The 27,446-nt window shown below is 42.2% G+C and overlaps 1 protein-coding gene across 4 annotated transcripts in view; it reads right to left on the reverse strand.

Moving 5' to 3' along the window:
* Nucleotides 1-10,876: 10,876 nt before the first annotated feature.
* The window catches only part of LOC124035924 (CD9 antigen-like), a 19,898-nt gene continuing 3,328 nt past the window's right edge, over nucleotides 10,877-27,446 (reverse strand). The window contains exons 1-8 of one of the 4 annotated variants that reach the window (XM_046349869.1): nucleotides 26,897-27,081; nucleotides 14,469-14,571; nucleotides 14,124-14,197; nucleotides 12,956-13,030; nucleotides 12,734-12,835; nucleotides 12,513-12,602; nucleotides 12,178-12,261; nucleotides 10,877-12,031 (exon numbers count right to left, since the gene is read on the reverse strand). In XM_046349869.1, coding sequence (XP_046205825.1) covers nucleotides 11,966-12,031; nucleotides 12,178-12,261; nucleotides 12,513-12,602; nucleotides 12,734-12,835; nucleotides 12,956-13,030; nucleotides 14,124-14,197; nucleotides 14,469-14,571; nucleotides 26,897-26,962 — 660 coding nt within the window. In that variant the 5' untranslated portion in view covers nucleotides 26,963-27,081 and the 3' untranslated portion in view covers nucleotides 10,877-11,965. Of the gene's footprint in view, nucleotides 12,032-12,177; nucleotides 12,262-12,512; nucleotides 12,603-12,733; nucleotides 12,836-12,955; nucleotides 13,031-14,123; nucleotides 14,222-14,468; nucleotides 14,572-26,896; nucleotides 27,082-27,446 lie in introns of those variants that run through there. The other 3 variants (XM_046349849.1, XM_046349839.1, XM_046349859.1) reach the window with 3 other exon arrangements.

Here is a 27,446-nt window from a genome sequence, read left to right on the forward strand (position 1 = left end):
AATATTTCAAAAACTACAAGCATCTTATTTCGGACAAATCATTCACCAACTCCTAAACCTCAAATAAATCTTGTAATAAATCATGTGGAAATTGAGCAAGTTCAGGTGACTAAACTGCTTGGAGTAAACCTGGATTGTAAAATGTCATGGTCAAACCATGTGGATACAACAGTAGCTAAAACCTCAACACCCAATCTACTCACACGTGCAAACACTCACATTCAGACTCCCCTTATCTTCGTTGGCCTCTAATTCTTTATTTTTTTGTCTGAGAAAATGACAGTTTTCATGGTATTGCTTTGTGCACTGACTTTACTGAACTCTGGAGAAAACGAACATTGTCGCTGGGTGAGTAAATCTGACAATGTGCTCTCCTGTCCATTGGACATTTTGTCTGCAGGAACTCACTCTTTTTCACTCGGTCCACGTGTCCAAGTGCCGATGTATTTGTGGCATGATGTGACACTACCAAAGTCTAATGGTTTTAAATGACTGTTTTCTATTTTCTGGAAACTCACTTGCAGAATTTGCTTGCAGTTGGTCTCTTAAAGAAGAAAAGCCGTGCAAGGTTATTAAACAAAGGTGCCTAGTTATTCTTCTTTTGTTGATATCAGGTAACGTGCAACCTAACCCTGGCCCTGATATGCAATGTCTCCAAACCCCCTCTGATTTAAATCAAGATCGGGTTTTGGTATTTTTCATTTAAATGTACGCAGCCTGTTGTCAAAAATTGATGGGGTTAGGATTTGGGCTAAATCAACTGATGCTGATGTAATTGTGTTTTCTGAAACCTGGCTCAGCAAGTCTGTTTTTGATAAGGATATTTGTATAAGTGGTTACAATGTTTATCGCACTGATCAGGTTAAGAAAGGTGGGGGTGTGGCTATATATGTAAAATCTAAACTCCATGTAGGTGTGGCAATGTCTGAAACTTTGTAAACAATTGGAATTTCTTGCATTGAATGATGAGGTTTCAAAGGGCCTCTCTAACTGTGATTGGCTGTTATAGACCCCCCTCTGCTCTCAGTGATGCATTTTCTTCTTTCACGCACCTTAAGTGTAAACTTCTTTACAGTGAAATGATCTCCATTGGTGATCTTAACTGGTGTTGGTTGAAGCCGGTCAGATGATATAAAAATGTTTTGTAATTATATGAATCTTACCCAGTTGATTAACTCACCCACTCGCCCAAATCTTAAATGCCCAGATAAATCTACCCTGATTGATGTTCCACATAAATATTCTGCGGTTGGAGTTTTTGTAATGATTTAAGGGACCATTGTGCTGTTGTTGCTGTTAGAAATACTAAGGTTCCTAAGACAAACCCATGTTTTATTCGTAAGTGAAATTTGAAGCGTTTTAATGAGCAGGCTTTCTTTCATGATTTGTTTTATTTTGACTGGAGCAAGATTGAGCTTGTCCCTGATGTGGAAACTGCCTGGAAATTCTTTCATGACGGTTTTGTTTGAATTGTTTCAATGAGCACTTTGTATCATCTGGTAGGCTGTTTGATTCAGTGTCCTCTGTCTCTGTACAACCCTGTGTGGATGAATCAGTGAGAGCTGGTCAAACTTTTAGCTTTTTGCCATTCTCAGTGCAGGTGGTACATAAAGCCCTGAAATCCTTAGATCAGAGAAAGCCTGCAGGTCCTGATCTTTTGGATACCTGCTTTTTAAATCTGGCAGCTGATTTCATAGCTGAACCACTTACATCTCTGTTCAATCTAACCCTGGAATGTAATGAAATTCCAAAGCTCTGGAAATCAGCATTTGTCCTACCACATTTAAAAGGGGGAGATCCAACTCTTTTAAATAATTACAGGCCAATTTCAAAGCTGTCACGCCTGGTTAAAATACTTGAAACCCTTGTAAGTGAACAGCTAAAAGAGTTTTTATTTACTACCAATCGGGCTTCAGGAAGAAGCATAGCACAATTACAGCAGCCATGAAGGTTTTAAATTATATCTTATATGCCATTGACAGAAACAGCACTGTGTCTCACTTTTTATTGATCTCTCTAAGGCTTTTGATACAGTTGATCATGCTATACTAAGGCAGAGATTGTCGAGTGTAGGTCTTTTGGAGCATGCAGTGGCATGGTTTGCTAATTACCTGTCTGATAGAACTCAGTGCACTCAATTTGATGAGCTTATGTCTGTTAAATTGTTTGTCTTCAATGGTGTGCCCCAAGGCTCTGTACTTGGTCCTCTCTTATTCACTATTTATATAAATTATTTAGACAAAAATGTCCAAAATGCACAACTTCATTTTTATGCTGATGATACTGTTATTTACTGTTGTGCCTCGTCTCTTACAAAAGCTTCCCAGAACATGCAAACTGCTTTTTATACTGTTCAACATACCTTGTGTCAATTGAAGCTTATCCTCAGTACTGGCAAAACTAAACTAATGGTGTTTTCTAATACCTCTATACCTTTCACCTATTACTACCTGTAAGGGCAAGGAGATTGAGGTTGTAACCTCATATACATATCTTGGAATTTTAATTGATGACGGCCTCTCTTTTAAATTGCATATTCAACAACTTACAAAAAAATTGAAGCTGAAATTGGGATTTTATTTGAGGAATAAGGCCTTTTTCTTTTGAAGCCAGAAGGAGGCTAATGTCAACTACATTTATGCCCTTACTAGACTATGGGGATATTTTATATATCAATGCTTCCGCTCAGTGTTTGAGATCAAATGACACTCTTTACCATGGCACTTTGAGATTTATTTTAAAGGGCAAAACCCTTACGCACCACTGCACTTTGTATACCAGGGTTGGCTGGCCTTCTCTAGTCACTCGTAGGCTCAGTCACTGGCATACTTTTATTTACAAAGCCATTTTGGGTTTACTACCTTTTTATTTGTGCATTTTTATTGTTCAGAAATGTGGTGGATACTCTCTTCTTTCGCTAGACTTTATCTTGCTAACTGTTCCAAATGTCCGAACTGAATTTGGTAAAAGGGCTTTTATGTACTCTGCGCCATCGTCTTGGAACACATTACAAAATACTTTTAAACTGGAAGAACTTGTCCCGATTGGTGTTTTTAAATCACTGATGAAGAATTTTGAGGCTGATTCCCTGACCTGTCAATGTTTTTAATTTGCTGTTTTATACTCTTGGGAATTCAATGGTTTTTACTAGATTACTTGTAGTTTTTCATGTTGTCGTGCTTGGTGACTTGGTGCTGCCTATCTTGGCCAGGGCGCTCTTGAAAAAGAGATTTTAATCTCAATGAGCCCTTCCTGGTTAATTAAAGGTTAAATTAATTAATTCAATAAATAAAATGATGGGGAGATGTCTGTCCATAATAAAGCACTGTCCATAACACAACACTATCAACAAGGCAAGTCCTACAGGTTCTAGTTTTGTTGTACCTGCACTACTGTTCAGTCGTGTGGTCAGGTGGCACAAAGGTAGACCTCGGGAAATTACAATTGGCTCAGAAGAGGGAAGCACGGCTGGCCCTTAAATGTACAAGGGGACGAACATTAATATGTAAATCTCTCATGGCTCAAAGTGGAGGAGAGATTTACTTCATCACTACTTGTTTTTGTAAGAAGTGCTGACATGCTGAATGCACCGAGGTGTCTGTTTAAACTACTAGCAAACAGCTTGGACACCCATGCATACCCCACATAAGAAATGCCACCAAAAGTCTCTTCACAATCAGCAAGTCAAGAACATGCTATGGAGGTGCACAGTACCACATAGAGCCATGGCTACATGGAACTCTATTCCACACCGGGTGACTGATGCAAACAGTAGAATCAGATTTAAAAAACAGATAAAAATAGCCCTTAGGAACAGCAAGGACTGTGAAGAGACGCACACAGACACAGACACAGACATACATTTAAGTGATAACGCCCGAGAAGACGGTGGATATATTGGCACAGGTGTTGTTAGGCCCGAGACAAGGTTGTCAAACCGTGCAAATGCATCCTCCAAACACTGGCATCGATGGCATTATCACATTATCACCTGCATTTGCATTTGTTTAAGCTGTTTTCTAGTGACATTTATTAGGATACAGTGGGGCAAAAAATTATTTAGTCAGCCACCAATTGTGGCCTGTAATTTTCATCATAGGTACACTTCAACTATGACAGACAAAATGAGAAAAAAAATCCTGAAAATCACCTTGTAGGATACTTTGTTATATACCCTTTGTTGGCAATGACAGAGGTCAAACGTTTTCTGTAAGTCTTCACAAGGTTTTCACACACTGTTGCTGGTATTTTGGCCCATTCCTCCATGCATATCTCCTCTAGAGCAGTGATGTTTTGGGGCTGTTGCTGGGCAACACGGACTTTCAACTCCCTCCAAAGATTTTCTATGGGGTTGAGATCTGGAGACTGGCTAGGCCACTCCAGGACCTTGAAATGCTTCTTACGAAGCCACTCCTTCGTTGCCCGGGCGGTGTGTTTGGGATCATTGTCATGCTGAAAGACCCAGCCACGTTTCCTCTTCAATGCCCTTGCTGATGGAAGGAGGTTTTCACTCAGAATCTCACGATACATGGCCCCATTCATTCTTTCCTTTACACGGATCAGTCGTCCTGGTCCCTTTGCAGAAAAACAGCCCTATAGCATGATGTTTCCACCCCCATGCTTCACAGTGGGTATGGTGTTCTTTGGATGCAACTCAGCATTCTTTGTCCTCCAAACACGACAAGTTGAGTTTTTACCAAAAACTTCTATTTTGTTGTCATCTGACCATATGACATTCTTCCAATCTTCTTCTGGATCATCCAAATGCTCTCTAGCAAACTTCAGACGGGCCGGGACATGTACTGGCTTAAGCAGGGGGACACGTCTGGCACTGCAGGATTTGAGTCCCTGGCGGCCTAGTGTGTTACTGATGGTAGGCTTTGTTACTTTGGTCCCAGCTCTCTGCAGGTCATTCACTAGATCCCCCCCCCCCGTGTGGTTCTGGAATTTTTGCTCACCGTTCTTGTGATCATTTTGAACCCACAGGGTGAGATCTTGTGTGGAGCCCCAGATCGAGGGAGATTATCAGGGATCTTATATGTCTTCCATTTCCTAATAATTGCTCCCACAGTTGATTTCTTCAAACCAAGCTGCTTACCTATTGCAGATTCAGTCTTCCCAGCCTGGTGCAGGTCTACAATTGTGTTTCTGGTGTCCTTTGACAGCACTTTGGTCTTGGCCATAGTGGAGTTTGGAGTGTGACTGTTTGAGGTTGTGGACAGGTGTCTTTTATACTGATAACAAGTTCAAACAGGTGCCATTAATACAGGTAACGAGTGGAGGACAGGGGAGCCTCTTAAAGAAGAAGTTACAGGTCTGTGAGAGCCAGAAATCTTGCTTGTTTGTAGGTGACCAAATACTTATTACTTATTTTCCACCATAATTTGCAAATAAATTCATTGAAAATCCTACAATGTGATTTTCTGGATTTGTTTTTCTCATTTTGTACCTATGATGAAAATTACAGGCCTCTCATATTTTTAAGTGGAGAACTTGCCCAATTGGTGGCTGACTAAATACTTTTTTTGCCCCACTATATATCCATAACAATCAGCTATTGAGGCGCGGTACTGTTGTTCAGAGGAGGTAGCCAACAACACAGCTAACACATTCACTTCAAACTGAAGCTGGAAATACTGTAAACTAGCTGCACTTTTTACCTCGTTTTACCTTTATTAAATGTACATTTCTTTGTATATATCTAGAAAAATGATGCCAGCTGATTCATGATTTGGACTGGCTGAGAAACGCTGCCTGCCTGTCTGTCTCATCTCGACTCTTGACACGTTCATTACTATGGGACAGCTGGAAATCAAATTTTAATATTGAAACAATGTTGCAAATGTCAGAGAGACAGACAGCAAGGTTTATACAAATCTCTGCTGTTGAAAACTAAATGTTAGTCTAAAATTAATGTGAGATAATGTCTAGATACTTTTTATAATCAAGTTTATAAATTGCCTGGCTGGGCTAATGAAACATTGGATTGCGCTGTCAGATGGAACAGAGTAAATAGGTATTTTAATGTAATAGATTTAGCCTGAGGTATCTTGTGGAATAGATACCGACTGGAATGCTGTTTAAACCAATCAGAATTCAGGTTTAGAACCACCTGTTGAATAAACACATGATAAGACATGCACTCTACACACATGTACACATGGATGTTGTATTGTAAATATGTGATAGTAGAGTAGTGACCTGAAAGAACACACTAAATGTATTGGGTAAAGTGTTTTGAAATGTAATGTCTTGTAATATTTTGTATTGTATATAACTGCCTTAATTTTGCTGGATCCCAGGAAGAGTAATGGGGATCCTTGATAAATACAAATACAAATATACTGTATATTCTAAATGAGCTAAACAATATAAACAGACTATTTATGTACTGAGAACCGTATTATCATACTGTTAAATTCCCACACGTCTTTTCCGAACTTGCGCGACAGTGCACAGCCACCTTCCCCTTTTTCACACCATAGGTTAGCATCTTCACTCCATCCATCATCCCCATGACAGACGACACATCAAAGTCTGGCATGCCAAAATTGAAGAAAAATTAAGGCTACAACATAAGCTCACACACAGAGAAAAATAGACACAAACACATATTTAATTTACATAAGGCCTCAGAGACTATCCTAATGTTATGTGTATTAGAGATAGGTATCAATACAGTACAGTCGTACTATAATTTTCCATAAAGGTTTGTAGGAAGTAGGTGAATCCAGTGTCTGTCTGCAGAGGTGGGCCACAGTGAGCATGCTCCCCAGGTGAAAGCATGTTGATGATGGACTTGATGTTCAGCCTGGTCAGATATAAAAAGATCAGTTAGAAACAAAGGTTGGACAAACGTGCACACACACACACGCAGGCAGTCATAAACACATACATGACCATTAAGCATGGGAACTGCTCTATGATGCTGTACTTCTTCTGTGCGAGGAGGATCTCGCCATAGCCACAATGTCATCAGTCACCCTGATAACAGTACACAATCACAATGAATATAGAACATCTAATCCTCTCTCTTTTTCTCTTTTTCTCTCTCTCTCTCTCCCCAATCTCCTTCTCTCCTTCTCACCTTCTCTCCCTCTCTTCTTCTCGCCTTCTCTTCCTCTCTTCCCCACTCCCAGCCCCTCACCAGTGTGAGTAGAGTCCCTGTACAGTTTGTTGGCTGGGCATCCAGCAGGCTGATCCTTCGTAGCGGCAGTCCAGTCTTCCACAGGCCAGGTGGCAGATGATCTTGGGTGGGATGGCTTCACCAGGTTCTCTCTGATCTGGGAGTAGGCTAGCCGTAGCACCGGCACCATGGGCATAATGGACGGCATGTACCATAGCGGGGGTAGTTCACAGAGTCGGTTTAACCCACTAGAGTGTAAGCCCTGTCTAAGCCGGGGGAGGCGGGGATCTACTAAGGTAGCATATTAATGTGTAGCCCAAAGCGTTTGGATACTGCAGACAAAAGTTGGCAAAAGAGGCTGTACCGACTTCAGACGAGTCCCAAGACACTTGTGGGGTTGTAGAGAAAAACGGAGAACAACATGGGGTTCGTAAGAGTCTCAATATTCCACAGAGATGTTAATAGAGTTAGGCCAACCAGTTTGGACGCTTTAGACATTTTTGTGAGAAGACCGCTTTTCAGGATGTCTCATGATCTGACAAACACGGCTCTAGCACTGTCTCCTTTCACCGCAGATAAAGAAGGGCGATATCAGCAGATGTGGTGGATTGAGATGCAGCCCATACAAACTGTTATCTCTAGCTTAAACAGATAGATTCTGATGAGGATGTTTTTATTAGGATATTTAGATTTCCATGGTGTCATGTAAATTGTAGGAGAAGGGTTAAACCATAAAACTAAAGTCAGTTGTTGAACCCTATGGAGGACAAGCTAGAGCCTTTGTCCAGTGGAGCCTGACCTAATGCAGACACCTGAAATTATTTGTTTACCTCCCGGGGGACAAGAAGGCCAGTGGGAGGGGGAAATGGGATACAGTCCAGGTACCAGGGGTACAGACTAATGGAAACCATTTGACTTGAGCCCATTTTGTATTGTATTATTAGCTCATTAGTAGTAGTTATCTTGTTATGAGTAGCTTATGTGTGTTATTGTAGAGACAAGGGAAAGTACAGAAAGTCGCAGGTCGAACACTGTAAATGCTGTATATTAAGATTCTACTAGGCAAAATAGCAACAGTCGGGTCTTGGTTCCTGTTAAGCCAAGTTAGTTTCTGTGACTTGTAGGGCAAGGGGAAGTGGTGGTGGAACTCAACATTGATGTAAGAACAACAGTTGAAGAGGGAGGAAACATCTTGGAAGTGGGCCAGAGAGGCCACCCTCAACAACACTTTAACTGCAGCCTTATTTCACATGCACACACATCCTTGCCCACGGAAGTTCTGGACTCGACAACACCGACAAAGAGGAGCCGACCTAGTTTCTGCCCAGCAAAACATTTTGATTTTTTTTGGCATACAAGGGAGGGAACTCCGCCAAGTGTGGTGGTTATAAATATAAAAATGTGATTCACATTTGTTTTTAAATATATGTATGAAAAATAAAATAACATATCTCTCTCGCTCTCACTCTCTGACTTGTATGTTATGCTATGCAGCTGAGCATCCAGTTGGGTGCAATAAATCTGGTTTGAGTTTTTATCAGTGTCCGTCCTGTCTGTACCTTGAGTAAGACCTAACAGGGCTTAGCTCAGCCTCATGGGGAGAGGTAAAGTCAATATGCCCGCCTCAACAACAACAACTTGGTTCATCTGGAAGTATGCTACATCTGCAGGTGGTTAGGTCAGAATGGCCACCTGGCGAACTTCCCCTACTGCACCTGTGTGAGACTGTGTGGTAATGAAGAGTCCAGTTGCTTTTACAATTGGAAAAGGAAAGAAAATAGAGTCAGTAAATGTTGCGGATAGCTAAAGAAACATACTGTTTAACAGTATTATAAACCTTCTAATGACTAGACCAAGCAGCTTCCAGCCTCAAACCACGACGGTCCATTGCTTATAGTGCAAGTATTTGATAGATCAAATTGGATGATAATAACATATTAGTGAGGCACCATGCAAATGTACTTGCATTAAAGTCCCATTAATACATTCTCATTATCAACTGTGATTTAATTGACTGATCTTAATCATTTCTATAGGATTGTTGATTCATTTCAAACAATACCCTCCTCTGTATCTTGTCTTCCCTTTTTGGGGACATCTCTGAGAGAGAAAAGTTCAATGTTTCTCTCTCTCGCTCTCTCTCTCTCTCTCACACACACAAAACATATCTCAGTCATCTGGACATTTTTTATTATGTCTTTAAGTGTTACTGTGAGTGTGATATCGCAACCTACATTCACAATTAGAAAGCTGAAAATGTTATTTTTCAAAATAGTTCCGACTAAATTAGTCACAATATGTAATTATATGTATTGGTCCACCATTGTTGATTTGACATTAGCACAATAAAAGCTATTTACTGTCAAAGTTGACTGTGTTAATCCTCTTCAATTAAAACCTGATGATTATTCTGTTCCTAAATACAGAACATTTGAATGGGTCAGTTCTATCACAGTAAAGACATAAACATGAGTGTATACCTTTTATTAAGACCACATGCACTGCCAGGCAGTGTCCATGAAAGGTCAGTAGGCCTGTGTACAGTATCTGTTGTAAAAATGGTTTTCCAAACATAGTCTAAGAGCAGCCTAAAGCTGAGATTAGGGCCACACACACACATACGAAACGTATCTGTCTCAGCCATCTGGACATGTTTTTTATTCTGTCTTTAAGTGTTGCTGTGAGTGTGATATTGCAACATACGTGCACAATTAGAAAGCTGAAGATGTTATTGTTTCAAAGCAGGTATTCCCAAACTGGCATTCCCCAGGGGTACGCGCAATGCCGTTGGGGGTACGGCAAATAAAAATGGGATTCACATTTAAAAAATTAAAAAATTTAAAATGACATGTTTTTTTTCTTCACATTTTCAAACAGTACATTTATATTTTCCAACGGGGCTATACATTTGGATGAGATTTTTCTATCCTGAGTAGCCTCATTTCACTGCCAAAAATAAAATGAAACCATCTAGTGTTCAGTGAAATAAGAACACAATGTTAAATACAGGTAGCCTGGTCAAATAATTAACATCCAATCACATTAACCGTTACTCTCTCACTGGAAACCTTCACTCTTGCGCAGACATTTGTAAGTACACTGTATGGTTAGGGTTAATGTACACACACACACACACACACACACACACACACACACACACACACACACACACACACACACACACACACACACACACACACACACACACACACACACACACACACACACACACACACACACACACACACACACACACACACACACACAGATGTGTGGTCTTTTATAAGGTTGTGGAGGCTGACGCCCAACTGTCTTACCGGTTCCAGCCTTAACAACTGTTACCAAGGCTGAGGTTCAGCCAACCACATGGATCTAAACTAAACACTCAAGTTAAACTCTAACTACACACACGTGAGTGTAACTCATTACAGAGAGAGAAAGAGAGAGAGAGAGAGATAAAAGAAGGAGGCTAATGAGATCAGGTTGTTATTTTCCACAGTAGCAGGAAGCTGTGAAAGCTGACTAACATGTTTTACTCTCTCAGTCTCACACACACACACACACACACACACACACACACACACACACACACACACACACACACACACACACACACACACACACACACACACACACACACACACACACACACACACACACACACACACACACACACACACACACACACACACACACACACACACACACACACACACACACACACACACACACACACACACAAGACCAGAATTAGGATCAGAGGTTACAGTTTATTTGGCTCATTTGTTTTGGTGCACCAACCAACCAGACCAGTGTGAAATGGCATGGATGCTATAAAAGTCACTGTACTCTAACAGAGATCTAAATATACTGTAAAACTGACTACAACTCACCAAAAACTTGGTCACAAATAAAAATCAACTTTATAAAAAGAGTCAGAGACTTCAAGGCGTTTTCAAATTGGGTAGAGAAAGAGAGTACAGAGAGAGAGTGTGAGAGGGAGAGAAAGAGAGATCAAGAGAAAGAGGGGTTCTTGTACTCTACTGGAGCGACCAAGCTGCTCCTCTATAACACTAAGAACCACGTTCACCACAGAGCACAGCCTGCAATATCATTGGGAACTTGTCACAATGTGCTGATTTAATTGGCTAAGGAATGGTAAGTGGCTTTGCTATAGGGAGTTGTCTTAGGACCGCCCCTGGTCCTTCAGATGTTATTTTGGTAGAAATGTGATCACAATACAATATTATTACAATCATTAATATAATATATGTTGCTTACATTGTCATGCCATTATTTAATCAATAGTTTAATTTAAATCATTGAGCAGTTGTGGTAATTGAAAGTCTGTTCATATTACAAAAACATTTGTTTATTACACCTCTAGACTACTATTCATAGATCTCTTAATTCATCATAAATCACAAATGTGTTATGTTTATTTCACTTCCTGAACCAGTTTCTCACAGGGCCAATCAGTGAACAGTGACATCACAATGATGGTTTAGGAGGTTTGACCTTAGCACTGGACAGATTCCATGTTAGAGAGGATCAGCCTGAGAAAGGCACTGCACATATTTGCTAACCTAGGTCACTTCATGAGTAGATGTTTAGGATACAGGGTGATTCTGCGCAGCACCGTCCTCAGGCTAATCCCCTGGATCACCAGGTGTAGCAGATCCTTGTTACAGAGGTTAGGGGATCTAAAGTACTCGTTGGCAGTGGGTTGGCAGCTGCTAGCTCTCAGGCCGACCTTTCTCAACAAGTAAACAAAAGTCATGTGACTAGGAATGACATCATGCAACATTAAAAGGCATCGTCATGGTAATGATAACATCATCAGACGATCTCCCGTGACTTCCTAATGGCACAGCAGAGCAGCATGCTGAAGATCATCCCAAATACCTGGGGAATAGAATGTGAAATGCAGAATAAATTAAGAGTTCTCTATTGTAGGGAGGTTGTCCGTCAGCCTTTCTATCTGTATGTCAGTAATGGGGCATTGTGGGCTAACATGGTCTTCCGTTTCGCTGTGTGTGTGTGTGTCTCACCATGATGACTCCAATAGCGATGCCCACTCCTCCTATGATGTGCAGCTTGGAGTCAAACACTTCATCTATAGCATCAGGACAGCTCTGCAATAAATACACACACACACACACACACACACACACACACACACACACACACACACACACACACACACACACACACACACACACACACACACACACACACACACACACACACACACACACACACACACACACACACACACACACACACACACACACACACACACACACACACACAGGGGCTGTAGACATTACACAAAGTGGAAGGAGGAACACCTGAACAGAAACACAATCACAGATCAGGGTGTTACCTTGGTGATGAGGCTGTCCAGCCCATCTCTTGGGGGACAGGTGTCTTTGGCAAAGTCCCCAAAGGAACCTGTTGGTCCGCAGCAGTCCAACTGTAACACACACAGGGTAGAATAGAATGGTACCTTATTTGTCCAACTGTTTTTATGTGGAAGGCATTTATTTCTGCTCCCAACCCCCTAGGCAATAAACACACAAGCAAACACATTAACTACATGATTACCCCAGTCTGTATGAGACGGAGTGTCTCTCTCAGTGTGTCCTGTGAAGTGTTCTGGTAGTTCTGATATGTCTCCAAGTAGAACTGAGTGATGTCATCAACCACCTGTAGAGGAAGGGTTGCAATGTGACAAAATGTAGGGAAATGGTTTTAATGTAACAAAGATAAGAACAGGGGAAGGGATTTAATGTGACACAGAACGGGGGATGTAACATGTTTTGGCACCTTGCTTTGGTTGGAGAACCCCCAGATTCCAGCAGCGACCTCGATGGCGAATATGATGAGGAGGAAGAAGAAGAACTGCAAGAGAGAGATGCGCATATAACATTTGTGTGTGTATGTGCCCCCTGACACAAACCACTGCTGAGGGGGGATTTTGAAAAAGAGAATTATAAACAGAAAGAGAGAAAAAAAGAGAGAGATAGAGAGACAGAGACACTGAGATCTGGCCTTGAATCTGTTCTGTAACCAGTGGTATACTGAAGTTACAGAGTATCAGACTATCAGCTCCAACAGTCAACAGTCCAACTGACTACAAAGATAAAGATAAAGATGAAGAGGAGAAGAGGACAGGAGAGGAGAGGAGAGAAGACAGGATAAGAGAAGACAGGAGATGAGAGGAGAAGACAGGAGAGGAGAGGAGAAGACAGGAGAGGATAGGAGAGGAGAGGAGAAGACAGGAGAGGATAGGAGAGGAGAGTAGACTGGATAAGAGAAGACAGGAGAGGAGAGGAGACTGGATAAGAGAAGACAGGAGAGGAGAGGGAGGATAGGAGAGGAGAGGGAGACAAGACGAAGACAGGAGAGGAGAGAGGAAGACAGGAGAGGAGAGGAGTGGAGACAAGACGAGATGAGAGGATAGGAGAGAGAGAAGAGATGGAGAGGGAGAGGAGAGGAGAGGAGAGGAGAGGAGAGGAGAGGAGAGGAGAGGAGAGAGGAGAGGAGAGGAGAGGAGAGGAGAGGAGAGGAGGAGAGGAGAGGAGAGGAGAGGAGAGGAGAGGAGAGGAGACTGGATAAGAGAGGATAGGAGAGGAGAAGACAGGAGAAGACAGGAGAGGATAGGAGAGGAGACTGGATAAGAGAAGACAGGAGAGGAGAGGAGGAGAGGAGAGGGAGGAGAGGAGAGGAGAGGAGAGGAGAGGAGAGGAGAGAGGAGAGAGAGAGAGGAGAGGAGAGGAGAGGAGAGGAGACTGGATAAGAGAGGAGACAGGAGAGGAGAAGAAAGGAGAAGACAGGAGAGGATAGGAGAGGAGGACAGGAGAGGAGAGGAGAGAAGACTGGATAAGAGAAGACAGGAGAGGAGAAGACAGGAGAGGATAGGAGAGGAGAGAAGACAGGATAAGAGAAGACAGGAGAGGATAGTAGAAGAGAGGGGGTATAGAGGTTAACTCACCAGCCCCAGCATAAACGGTGACTCCTGAATCGCTCCACAGCATCCCAGGAACCCAACAACCATCATTAATGACCCTGCAATTATGAGGATATGTACACCTACACACACACACACACACACACACACACACACACACACACACACACACACACACACACACACACACACACACACACACACACACACACACACACACACACACACACACACACACACACACACACACACACACACACACACACACCACCATCAGATCACCTGCAGTGATATTTGATCATGTATGTGTGTGCATGCTTGTGTGTGTGCGCGTGGGTAAATGTGTGAGTGTGTGCGTGTGTGCGTTACCTGTGAAGAAGATATGGGGAGATTCTGCTCCTTCAAACAGCCCTCTGGTCTTTGGGTCAAACCTCAACCACAACCCTATAGCCAGCACTCCTGTACCTGCAAGCTAACACAGACACAAAATATTAGATATCATACACACACATACCTATTCCAGGGCAAGGTGAGACACACACACACACACACACACACACACACACACACACACACACACACACACACACACACACACACACACACACACACACACACACACACACACACACACACACACACACACACACACACACACAGCTAGCCTCTATCCTTCGATTCCTACAGTAGATAAAGTGGATTCAGGAAGTATTCAGACCCCTTGACTTTTTCCACATTTTGGTATATTTACAGCCTTATTCTAAAATGGAATAAATATTTTTTTTCCCTCATCAATCACAATCACACAATACCTCATAATTCACAAAGCAAAAACAGGTTTTCAGAAATTAGTCACATGCACCGAATACAACAGGTGTACCTGTTGTGAAGACCTTACAGTGAAATGCTTACTTACAAGCCCTTAACCAACAAAGCAGTTAAGAAAAAATGAATACAAATAGAAATATAACAAATAATTAAGGAGAAAAAATAAAATATCAGCAGCTGGCTTCCGGTACAGAGTCAATGTATGGGGGCACCTGTTAGCCAAGGTAATTGAGGTCATATGTACATGTAGGTAGAGGTAAAGTGACTATGCATGGATAATAAACAGATGAACTGTTCAAGAGTCTTGTGGCTTGGGGGGGCAGAGGCTGTTAAGAAGCCATTTTGACCTAGACTTGGCGCTCCGGTACCGCTTGCCGTGCGGTAACAGAGAGAACAGTCTATGACTAGAGTGGCTGGAGACCTTGGCAATTTTTTGGCCTTCCTCTGACACTGCCTGGTATAGAGGTCCTGGCTGGCAGGAAGATTGGCCCCAGTGATGTACTGGGCCGTACACATTACCTTCTGTAGTGCTTTGCGGTCGGAGACTGAGTAGTTGCCATACCAGGCAGTAATGCAACCAGTGCTCTCGATGGTGCAGTTGTAGAATTTGAAGATCTGAGGACCCATGCCAAATCTTTTCAGTCTCCTGAGGGGGAACAGGCATTGTCGTGCACTCTTCTCGACTGTCTTGGTGTGTTTGGACCATGATAGTTTGATGGTGATGTGGCCACTAAGAAACTTGAAGCTCTCAACCTGCTCCACTACAGCCCCATCAATGAGAATGGGGGCGTGTTCGGTCCTCCTTTTTCTGTAGTCCACAATCATCTCCTTTGTCTTGATCACGTTGAGGGAGAGGTTGTTATCCTGGCACCACACGGCCAGGTCTCATACCTCCTCCCTATAGGCTGTCTCATCGCTGTCAGTGATCAGGCCTACCACTGTTGTGCCGTCGACAAACTTAATGATGGTGTTGGAGTCATGCTTTGCCATGCAGTCATGGGTGAACAGGGAGTACAGGAGGGGACTAAGCACGTACTCTGAGGGGCCCCTGTGTTGAGGATCAGTGTGGCAGATGTGTAGTTACCTACCCTTACCACCTGGGCGTGGCCCGTCAGGAAGTCCCGGATCCAGTTGAAGAGGGAGGGGTTTAGTCCAAGGGTCCTTAGCTTAGTGGTGAGCTTTGAGGGTGCTATGGTGTTGAACGCTGAGCTGTAGTAAATTAATAGCATTCTCACGTAGGTGTTCCTTTTGTCCAGGTGGGAAAGCGAAGTGTGGAGTGCAAATGATTGATTTGATGATTAGAGATGCATCATCTGTGGATCTGTTGGGGCGGTATGCAAATTGGAGTGGGTCTAGACTTTCTATGATAATTGTGTTGATGTGTGCTTTTACACCTGCATTGCTTGCTGTTTGGGGTTTTAGGCTGGGTTTCTGTACAGCACTTTGAGATATCAGCTGATGTACGAAGGGCTATATAAATAAATTTGATTTGATTTGATTTGATGACATGCCTTTCAAAGCACTTCATGGCTACAGACGTGAGTGCTACGGGTCTGTAGTCATTTAGGTAGGTTGCCTTTGTGTTCTTGGGCACAGGCACTATGGTGGTCTGCTTGAAACATGTTGGTATTACAGACTCGGTCAGGGACAAGTTGAAAATGTGAGTGAAGACACTAGCCAGATGGTTAGCGCATGCTCGGAGTATATGTCCTGTCCTGGTAATCCGTCTGGCCCTGCGGCCCTATGAATGTTGACCTGTTTAAAGGTCTTACTCACATAGGCTACGGAGAGCGTGATCACACATTTGTCCGGAACAGCTGACGCTTCCATGCATGCTTCAGTGTTGCTTGCCTCGAAGCGTCCATACAGTGGCAAGAAAAGGTATGTGAACCCTTTGGAAATACCTCGATTTCTGCATAAATTGGTCATAACATTTGATCTGATCTGCATCTAGGTCACAACAATAGACAAACACAGTCTACTTAAACTAATAGTACACAAACAATGTCATTATTGAACACGCCGTGTAAACATTCACAGTGCAGGGTGGGAAAAGTATATGAACCCTTGGATTTAATAACTGGTTGACCCTCCTTTGGCAGCAATAACCTCAACCAAACATTTTCCGTAGATGTGGATCAGACCTGCACAATGGTTAGGAGGAATTTTCGACCATTCCTCTTTACTAAACTGTTTCAGTTCAGAAATATTCTTGGGATGTCTGGTGTGAACTGCTCTATTGAGGCCATGACACAGCATCTCAAATCGGGTTGAGGTCAGGACTCTGATTGGGCCAATCTAGAAGGTTTCTTCTGTTGAAGCCATTCTATTGTTGATTTACTTCTGTGTTTTGCATCACCCAACTTCTGTTGAGCTTCAATTGGCGGACAGATAGCCTAACATTCTCCTGCAAAATGTCTTGATAAACTTGGGAATTAATTTTTCCGTCAATGATAGCAAGCTGTCCAGGCCCTGAGACAGCAAAGCAGCCAGAAACTATGATGCTCCCTCCACCATGCTTTACAGTTGGGATGAGGTTTTGATGTTGGTGTGCTGTGCCATTTTTTTCTCCACACGGTGTTGTGTGTTCCTTCCAAACAACTCAACTATAGTTTCATCGGTCCACAGAATATTTTCACAGTAGTTCTGTGAAACATCCAGGTGCACTTTTGCAAACTTCAGACGTGCAGCATTGTTTTTTTGGACAGCAGTAGCTTCTTCCGTGATGTCCTCCCATGAACACCATTCTTGTTTAGTGTTTTACGTATCGTAGACTGTATTTAGCTGACACTCTAGGATTCTTCATAACCTCATTGAGCATTCTAAGTTGTGTTCTTGCAGTCATCTTTGCAGGACGACACTCCTTGGGAGAGTATCAACAGTGCTGAACGTTCTCCATTCATAGACAATTTGTCTTACCGTAGACTGATGAACATCAAGGCTTTTAGAGATACTTTTGTAATCCTTTCCAGCCATATGCAAGTCAACAATTCTTCATCTTAGGTATTCTGAGATCTCTTTTGTTCGAGGCATGGTTCACATCAGGCAATGCTTCTTGTGAATAGCAAACCATTTTTTTGTGTGTTTTTTATAGGGCAAGGCAGCTCTAACCAACATCTCCAATCTCGTCTCATTGTTTGGACTCCAGGTTAGCTGACTATGACTCCAATGAGCTTTTGGAGAAGTCCTTAGCCTAGGTGTTCACATACTTTTTCTAGCCTACTGTCACACCCTGACCTTAGTTGTCTTTGTTTTCTTTATTATTTGTCTAGGTCAAGGTGTGACAAGGGTGGTTTGTTTAGTTTTTGTGTGTCTATGGGTTTTCATATGTCTAGGGGTTTTTCTAGTCTAGGTGTTTATATGTCTATGGTTGCCTAGATTGGTTCTCAATCAGAGGCAGATGTTTATCATTGTCTCTGATTGAGTACCATATTTAGGTAGCCATATTCCTTTGTTATTTTGTGGGTTGTTATTCTATGTTTAGTTGCCTGTTTGCACTAGTCATATAGCTTCACGGTCTGTTTTGTTCAGTGTTCGTTCTTTTTATTAAAAGAGTTATGTTTGCTTATCACGCTGCGCCTTGGTCTTCTCATTATGACGACCGTCACACCTACACTGTAAATGTTTAAATTATGTATTCAATATAGATGAGAAAAATACAAGAATTTGTGTGTTATTAGTTTAAGTACACTGTCTGTCTATTGTTGTGACTTAGATGAAGTTCAGACCAAATTTGATGACCAATTTATGCAGAAATACAGGTAATTCCAAAGGGTTCACATACTTTTTCTTGCCACTGTAGAAGTGATTTAGCTTATTTGTTAGTCTTGTGTCTGGGCAGCTCACGGCTGTGCTTCTCTTTGTTGTACGTAATAGTTTGTAAGCCCTGCCACATCCGACGAGCGTCGGAGCCAGTGTAGTACGATTCAATCTTAGTCCTGTATTGATGAGTTGCCTGTTTGATGGTTTGTCAGAAGGCATAGCGGGATTTCTTGAAAGTGGCAGCTCTAGATATTTTAAGGTCAGAGTTAGGAATGTAATTTTGTGGTTTATCTTTGTTAAAACCTTTAAGGCAGATGTGTGTCAGATAAATTCTATAGGAAGAGAGACTGAAGATTCTTAAAACAACAATATTATTAGATTTGCAAAAATTATGCAATCCACCATCGCCAGGAATGGTTCAGTGTTGAAAGCTAAACATAGTCGGGTTGTCACACCCTGATCAGTTTCACCTGTCCTTGTTATTGTCTCCACCCCCTCCAGGTGTTTCTTGTTATACCTAGTGTATTTATCCCTGTGTTTCCTATCTCTCTGTGCCAGTTTGTCTTGTATGTTCCAAGTCAACCAGTGTGTTTTTCCTGTGCTCCTGCCTTTTCTCTTTTACTAGTCCTCCTGTGTTTGACCCTTGCCTGTTTTCTGTACTCTGTACCGCCTGCCTGACCATTCTGCCTGCCCTGACATGTTTCAAGCAGACCACCATAGTGCCTGTGCTCAAGAACATGAAGGCAACCTCCCTAAATGACTACAGACCCGTAGCACTCACGTCTGTAGCCATGAAGTGCTTTGAAAGGCTGGTCATGGCTCACATCAACACCATTATCCCAGAAACCCTAGACCCACTCCAATTTGCTTTCCGCCCAAACAGATCCACAGATGATGCAATCTCTATTGCACCCACACTGCCCTTTCCCACCTGGACAAAAGGAACACCTACGTGAGAATGCTATTCATTGACTACAGCTCAGCGTTCAACATCATAGTACCCTCAACGCTCATCACTAAGCTAAGGATCCTGGGACTAAACACCTCCCTCTGCAACTGGATTCTGGACTTCCTGATGGGCCACCCACCAGGTGGTGAGGGTAGGTAGCAACACATCTGCCATGCTGAACCTCAACACTGGAGCCCCTCAGGGTTGCGTCCTCAGTCCCCCCTTGTACTCCCTGTTCACCCATGACTGAGTGGCCAGGCACGACTCAACACCATCATTAAGTTTGCAGACGACACAACAGTGGTAGGCCTGATCATAGACAACGATGAGACAGCTGATAGGGAGGAGGTCAGAGACCTGGCCGGGTGGTGCCAGAATAACAACCTATCCCTCAACGTAACAAAGACTAAGGAGAAGATTGTGGACTACAGGAAAAGGAGGACCGAGCACGCCCCTATTCTCATTGACGGGGCTGTAGTAGAGCAGGTTGACAGCTTCAAGTTCCTTGGTGTCCACATCACCAACAAACTAAAATGGTCCAGACACACCAAGACAGTCATGAAGAGGGCACGACAAAGCCTATTCCCCTTCAGGAAACTAAAAAGATTTGGCATGGGTCCTCAGATCCTCAAAAGGTTCTACAGCTGCAACATCAAGAGCATTCTGACTGGTTGCATCACTGCCTGGTACGGCAACTGCTCGGCCTCCAACGGCAAGGCACTACAGAAGGTAGTGCATACGGCCCAGTACATCACTGGGGCTAAGCTGCCTGCCATCCAGGACCTCTATACGAGGTAGTGTCAGAGGAAGGCCCTAAAAATTGGTAAAGACCCCAGCCACCCCAGTCATAGACTGTTCTCTCTACTACCGCATGGCAAGCAGTACCGGAGTGCCAAGTCTAGGACAAAAAGGCTTCTCTAAAGTTTTTACCCCCAAGCCATAAGACTCCTGAACAGGTAAACAAATGGCTACCCGGACTATTTGCATTGTGTGCCTCCCCCCATACCCAACACCTCTTTTACACTGCTGCTACTCTCTGTTTATCATATATGCATAGTCACTTTCACTATACAATCATATACATACTACCTCAATTAGCCCGACCAACCGGTGCTCCCGCACATTGGCTACCCAGACTATCTACATTGTGTCCCGCCACCCACCATCCCCAACCCCTCTTTTACGCTACTGCTACTCTCTGTTTATCATATATGCATAGTCACTCTAAACATATCTACATGTACATACTACCTCAATCAGCCCGACGACCCGGTGTCTGTATGTGGCCTCGCTACTGTATATAGCCTCACTACTGTTATTTTTCACTGTGATTTTACTGTTGTTTTTATTTCTATACTTACCTATTGTTCACCTAATACCTAGTATTTGTTTTTGTTTTTTTAACTTAGAAATTGCACTGTTGGTTAGAGCCTGTAAGTAAGCATTTCACTGTAAGGGCTACACCTGTTGTATTCAGCATTTCACTGTAAGATGTACACCTGTTGTATTCAGCATTTCACTGTAAGGTCTACTACACCTGTTGTATTCAGCATTTCACTGTAAGATGTACACCTGTTGTATTCAACATTTCACTGTAAGGTCTACTACACCTGTTGTATTCAGCATTTCACTGTAAGGTCTACTACCTGTTGTATTCAGCGCACGTGGCAAACACTTTGATTTGATTTGATACGATGATCAACCATACCAAACGCCTGCAGATCCAGCATTACCATTCCACAGATATTTCTATCAGTGGAGTGGGACTTTCTAAAACCAGACTGTAGTTCATTTTAAAGATTATTCGTGCTGGTATATTCCTCAATCTTTCATTCATTACTTTTCAAGCATTTTAGACAGCACACTCAAAATGGATACAGGTCTATAGTTTCCCTTGTCTGTTTTGCTGCCCTTCTTGTGGATAGGGATCAGTTTTGTATACTTGGGGACTACCCTGCTCAATAGAGATGTTGATTAAATGGGTGACACAAGGGACAATAAGTCTAGCTCCATCTCTTAAAAACCTGTCAGGGATATTGTCGAGGCCCGTAGCTTTAGAGCAGTTTAGTTCAGACAGTCTCTTGACAACTTCAACCTGAGACACTGCTGTAAAGGAAAAGGCAATCACTTGGAGTAAAAGCCCAAGACCTGACCCTTCCCATACACTCCAGTACAACCAGTAGCTTCTCAACCAAATTTGACAAATTTGAAAAGTTCTGAGATTGTCAGCAACCACATCCTTGTCAAACGTGATTTCCACATTGACCTCTAGACCCAAGCTTTTGCAATTTGTTTTCTGTTCATCACTATATGCCAACTGTTTCAGGGAGGGCAACAACTTCCAAGGGTGACTCCTATTCTCACCAATTTTGTCTTTAAAATAAAAAAATGTGGCATCTTCTATCATCTGACTGTCACGCCTTGGTCATTGTATTTTGTGTTTTTGTTATATGTTTGGGTAGGCCAGGGTGTGACATGGGTTTATATGTTGTTTTTCGTATTGGGGTTTGTAGTATTCGGGATCGCGGCTAATTAGGGGTGTTGTTAGGCGTGGCTGCCTGAGGCGATTCTTAATTGGAGTCAGGTGCTTATCGTTGTCTCTGATTGGGAACCATATTTAGGTAGGCTGAGTTCGCTTTGTATTTTGTGGGTGTTTGTTCCTGTCTCTGTGTTGTAGTCACTGTGTTGTTTTCTTATATCAGTTATTTCATGTACCGTTTTCATTTCATTAAAGTCATGAGTAACCTACACGCTGCATTTCGGTCTGACTCTTCTTACAACAGACGAACTTCGTTACACTGACTAGATTTGTATTTATTGTTGAGAGTATCATTAAGCCAGGAGCAGGTTGGTACATGCAACAGTTGCACACAGTTGCACTCTTTCACGCTATATCCATCTCTCTGTATGTCTCTGTCCCACACACACACATACACACACATTCCTCAAACCGCCTCCTTAGTCTAATTATTAACTTTTGCCTCGATGCAGAATAGTGATCTGCTCCAGGGTGTGTGTGTGTATGAGTGTATCAGCATTAGTGATGAGTGGGTATGTTTAGGGTCATGAAATATTGTGTAGCTGAAGGGCAGGTGGGTGGCGGGCGGGTTGAATAAATAGAAAACAATGCATTAAAATCCATGAATGTATCATTATTGTGCAATTCCTATCTATATGCTATATTGAGCCTCCAGTATTTATGCTGCAGTAGTTAATGTGTCGGGGGCTAGGGTCAATCTGTTATATCTGGAGTATTTCTCCTGTCTTATTCGGGGTCCTGTGTGAATTTATGTACCGGTATGCTCTCTCTAACTCTCTCTTTCTTTATTTCTTCCTTTCTCTCTCTCGTGACCTGAGCCCTAGGACCATGCAGGACTACCTTGCTGATGACTCCTTGCCTGATGACCCCCCTGACTTTAGCGTCCCAAATAAACACCAATTGCCTATCGTCGATCATCTGAGGCAAAAAGGAAGATGTGTGTGTTTAATTCAATAAGAGAAAAGTTGTGAAATGGAGTTGAAAATCATTAGTAGTCTAATGTTTGGGAAAGATTTGGTGAAGTGGTAAAAGAGGATCATAGCTGTGCCGGATATGTTATGTGTGATGATTGTGAGATGCTATACAAATTCAACGATCACAAGACAGGGACTTCCAAATGGCAAGTCAAGGAAACTGTACTATTCAGATGGGTTAAATAGCATTTAGCATAACTGACTGTAGGTCTATAACCTCTCACATAGCCTAATATACTGACAGTAGGTCTATAACCTCTCACATAGCCTAATATACTGACAGTAGGTCTATAACCTCTCACATAGAAAAATATACAGTGCCTTCAGAAAGTATTCTCACCCCTTGACCTTTTCCACATATTGTTGTTACAGCCTGCGCGCTGTACGTTACGTAGCGACACGTCACGATGTAACGTACAGCATCAGAGGAGTCCGTTTTTGAATCTTTTCTCAAATACTGTTAGTCCATTACCATGTCAATCAACACTGAATCGAAATGTAGTTCACATCCCAGATGTTGATGTCAACACAGTCACTACAGTCCCATTCGTTTTCATTGCAGCCTCGTTTGAATGTCGCGGTTACGCACATTTGTACGGAATGGGGTGAGTTTACGTTAGCTAGATGGCTAACTAGCTACTAAATTAGCAAAACGGCAGAGCATTTAGCACATTTTAGACAGTTACCTTGATAGTTATAAGATGTCTAACTCGCAAACAATTAGTTGTGAATTCCATACTGTAATTAGATCACCTGGTGCATGCTGCACAACAGAGTGACTCCAGTCTCTGTTGTATGCTTGTAAACGAACACTAAGTGACATGTGACTGGGAACTACCATAAACTACATAATAATGTAACAGGTGAAATGAAGAACGCAACGTTCTTTATCTCCTAACGTATTGCACAAGTTGACTGAAGGTATTTACTTAAAAAGTAGCTACCAATATTAAAATGTACAAAAAAAACGTTTTGACAGTATTGAAAAACCATCCTGTGACTTTTTCCAAATACCCCAGTATACGGTACACCGCACAAGCCTAGTGTTCACCCATAAAATTACTGTTTCATTCAATAGAACATTGTATCTGAAAAACAATAGTCCAAACCCTACATGTAGTTCAAAAGGTACTAACGATTTAGTCATAGAATTTAGCGTGATTAGAGGGAATATAGTGTTTTTACGGCCATGGTCAAAATGTGGTCACAGCTAAATAGAACAGCTCTAACTTCGAACGTCAACTGACAAGCTAGCTAGTGGTTTCATGTTCGCTTGTGATAACATGGGCTTTTTCTACATGAAATCTGCAGAATACAAAACATCATTTAGCCTATATATATATATATATTATCCTCAAAAAATCTAACAGACTGGATTCCAATATCTACCCTCCCCGAAAAAAAGTAGGTTCCAGTTTTCAGTTGCCAAAATATGCAACCAAGAGCTGCACGGTCTAAACTAGCAATGGTCACAATAAACTAACGTTCTTATTTAATCAACATTGTTAAGTACAAGCATATTAAGGTTGTAATATTGTAGAGAACAATGTAATAATTAATTGAATTTGATTAATGGGCTAGCCTCTGTCTTTTGTTTTACTGTTGAGAGTAGGCAATCATTACACCAGGGGCAGGTTGGTACATGCAACAGTTGCATTCCGTTATACTCTCTCACACTATGTTTCTATCCATCTGTCTGTATGTTTCTGTCCAATAAAATGCATGATCTGGCGAGCACCCAAAAGACGTTGGTAGAGATGCTGGCTAACGGGGAGTAAACTGTATGCTATAAAAATAAGCAAAGAGAGTCGCACACTCAATATACACGCTCCAAGTAATGTATTGGGTAAACCACTTTAGGGTGAAGAAGGCACAGTGAAGGCACACTGATGCCGAAATGTTGGTGGTTCACCCAATAAAATACTGGGAGCTTGTATATTGAGTGTGCGACTCTCTTTATTTATTTGTATGTCTCTGTCCCATACACACACGCACAAACTCCCACACACATACAGTGCATTCGGAAATAATTCAGACCCCTTCACTTTTTCCTAATAAATCTACACACAAAATCCCATAATGACAAAGCAAAAACAGGTTTTTAGAAATTTTAAAAAGTAAAATATCATATTTACATAAGTATTCAGTACCTTTACATAGTACTTTGTTGAAGCAACTCTGGCAGCAGCGATTACAGCCTTGAGACTTCTTGGGTATGACGATACAAGCTTGGTAAACCTGCATTTGGGGAGTTTCTCCCATTCTTCTCTGCAAATCCTTTCAAGCTCTGTCAGGTTGAATGGGGAGCGTCGCTGTACAGCTATTTTCAGGTCTTTACAGAGATATTAGATCGGGTTCAAGTCTGGACTCTGGCTGGGCCACTCAAGGACATTCAGAGACTTGTCACGAAGTCAGTCCTGCATTGTCTTGGCTGTCTGCTTAGGGTCATTGTCCTGAGGTCTGAGGTCCCGAGGGCTCTGGAGCAGGTTTTCATCAAGGATCTCTCTGTACTTTGCTCCGTTCATCTTTCCCCACCACATGATACTGCCACCACCATGCTTCACCGTAGAGACAGTGCCACGTTTCCTCCAGACCTGAAGTTTGGCATTCAGGCCAATGAGTTCCATCTTGGTTACATAAGGGGACCTTCAATGGTACCCTTCCCCAGATCTGTTCCTTCGAAACAATCCTGTCTTGGAGTGACCTCATGGCTTGGTTTTGCTCTGACATGCACTGTCAACTGTGGGACCATATATAGACAGGCGTGTGCCTTTCCAAATCATGTCCAATCAATTGCATTTACCACAAGTGGACTCCAATCAAGTTGTAGAAACATCTCAAGGATGATCAATGGAAACAGGATGCACCCGAGCTCAATTTTGAGTCTCATAGCAAAGGTTCTGAATACTTATGTAAATAAGGTATTTCTGTTTTAATATTTTTAATTAAGTTTCAAAAATGTTTAAAAAACTGTTTTCACTTTGTCATTATGTGGTATTGTGTGTAGATTGATGAGCATTTTTATTTAGTTAATCCATTTTAGAAGAAGGCTCTAACATAGAAAATGTGGAAAAAGTAAAGGGGTCTGAATACTTTCCGAATGCACCGTACACACACACACACACACACACACACACACACACACACACACACACACACACACACACACACACACACACACACACACACACACACACACACACACACACACACACACACACACACACACACACACACACACACACACACACACACACAGTGGTGGGGAAAATACCCAAAAGTCATACTTGAGATACCAAAATAGAATAGAAGTAAAGTGAAAGATACCGAGTAAAACAGTCTAAAAGTATTTGGTTCTAAATATACTTAAGTACCAAAAGTAAAAGTATAAATAATTTAAAACTCCTTATATTAAGTAAAGCAGATGATATAATTTTCTCATTTTTAAAATGTATGGATAGCCTGGGGCACACGCCAATACTCAGACATTATTTACAAACAATGCATGTGTTTAGTGAGTCCACCAGATCAGAGGCAGTAGGGATGACCACGTGTTCTCTTGATAAGTGTGTGAATTGGACACTTTTCCTGTCCTGCTAATCATTTAAAATGTAATAAGTACCTTTGGGTGTCAAGGAAAACGTAGGGTGTAAAAAGTACATTATTTTCTTTAGGAATGTAGTAAATTAAAAGTACTTTACGCCACTGCACACACACACACTCAAGCTAAGTTAAGTAGACCTACCCAGAAGAAGACGTTGAAGATAAACATGATGTACTTCACACACCTGATCCCTCCGAACACTGCCATGTTACTAACGTGATCTCTGTCTGTAACAGAGCAGAACACTTCTCTCCTATTTCCCTAGACAGCCTCACAGAGAGTGAGAGAGACAAAGAGAGAGGAGATAAAGAGAGCAGAGAGCGATAGACAGAGAAAGTAGTAGAGAGTATAAGTCACGCCCTGAAGTCACCTGATCAGAGAGGTAGAGGAGAGGGGGAGGGAGGGAAGGAGAGAAGATTGCAGACGACCTGTGTTCTACTCTGTAAGTGATTTAGTTGGTCTACTCTGGGATTTGGTTGACTTGATTGATTTTATTATTATAATGTCGTGCATCTTCAGTATGCCCAGCCCACATTAGCTTATAAGACATTGTATTTGCATTAAGACACTGTGAGTGATTAAGTCTGTTTAATCTAATTATACTGCTTGCACACAGTTAGGCCCACACTCTACTGACCACAGATAGGCTGCCCTCAACTCACACACACACACACACACACACACACACACA

This window comes from Oncorhynchus gorbuscha, linkage group LG01 (genome assembly GCF_021184085.1).
Source record: "Oncorhynchus gorbuscha isolate QuinsamMale2020 ecotype Even-year linkage group LG01, OgorEven_v1.0, whole genome shotgun sequence".
Taxonomy (NCBI): domain Eukaryota; kingdom Metazoa; phylum Chordata; class Actinopteri; order Salmoniformes; family Salmonidae; genus Oncorhynchus; species Oncorhynchus gorbuscha.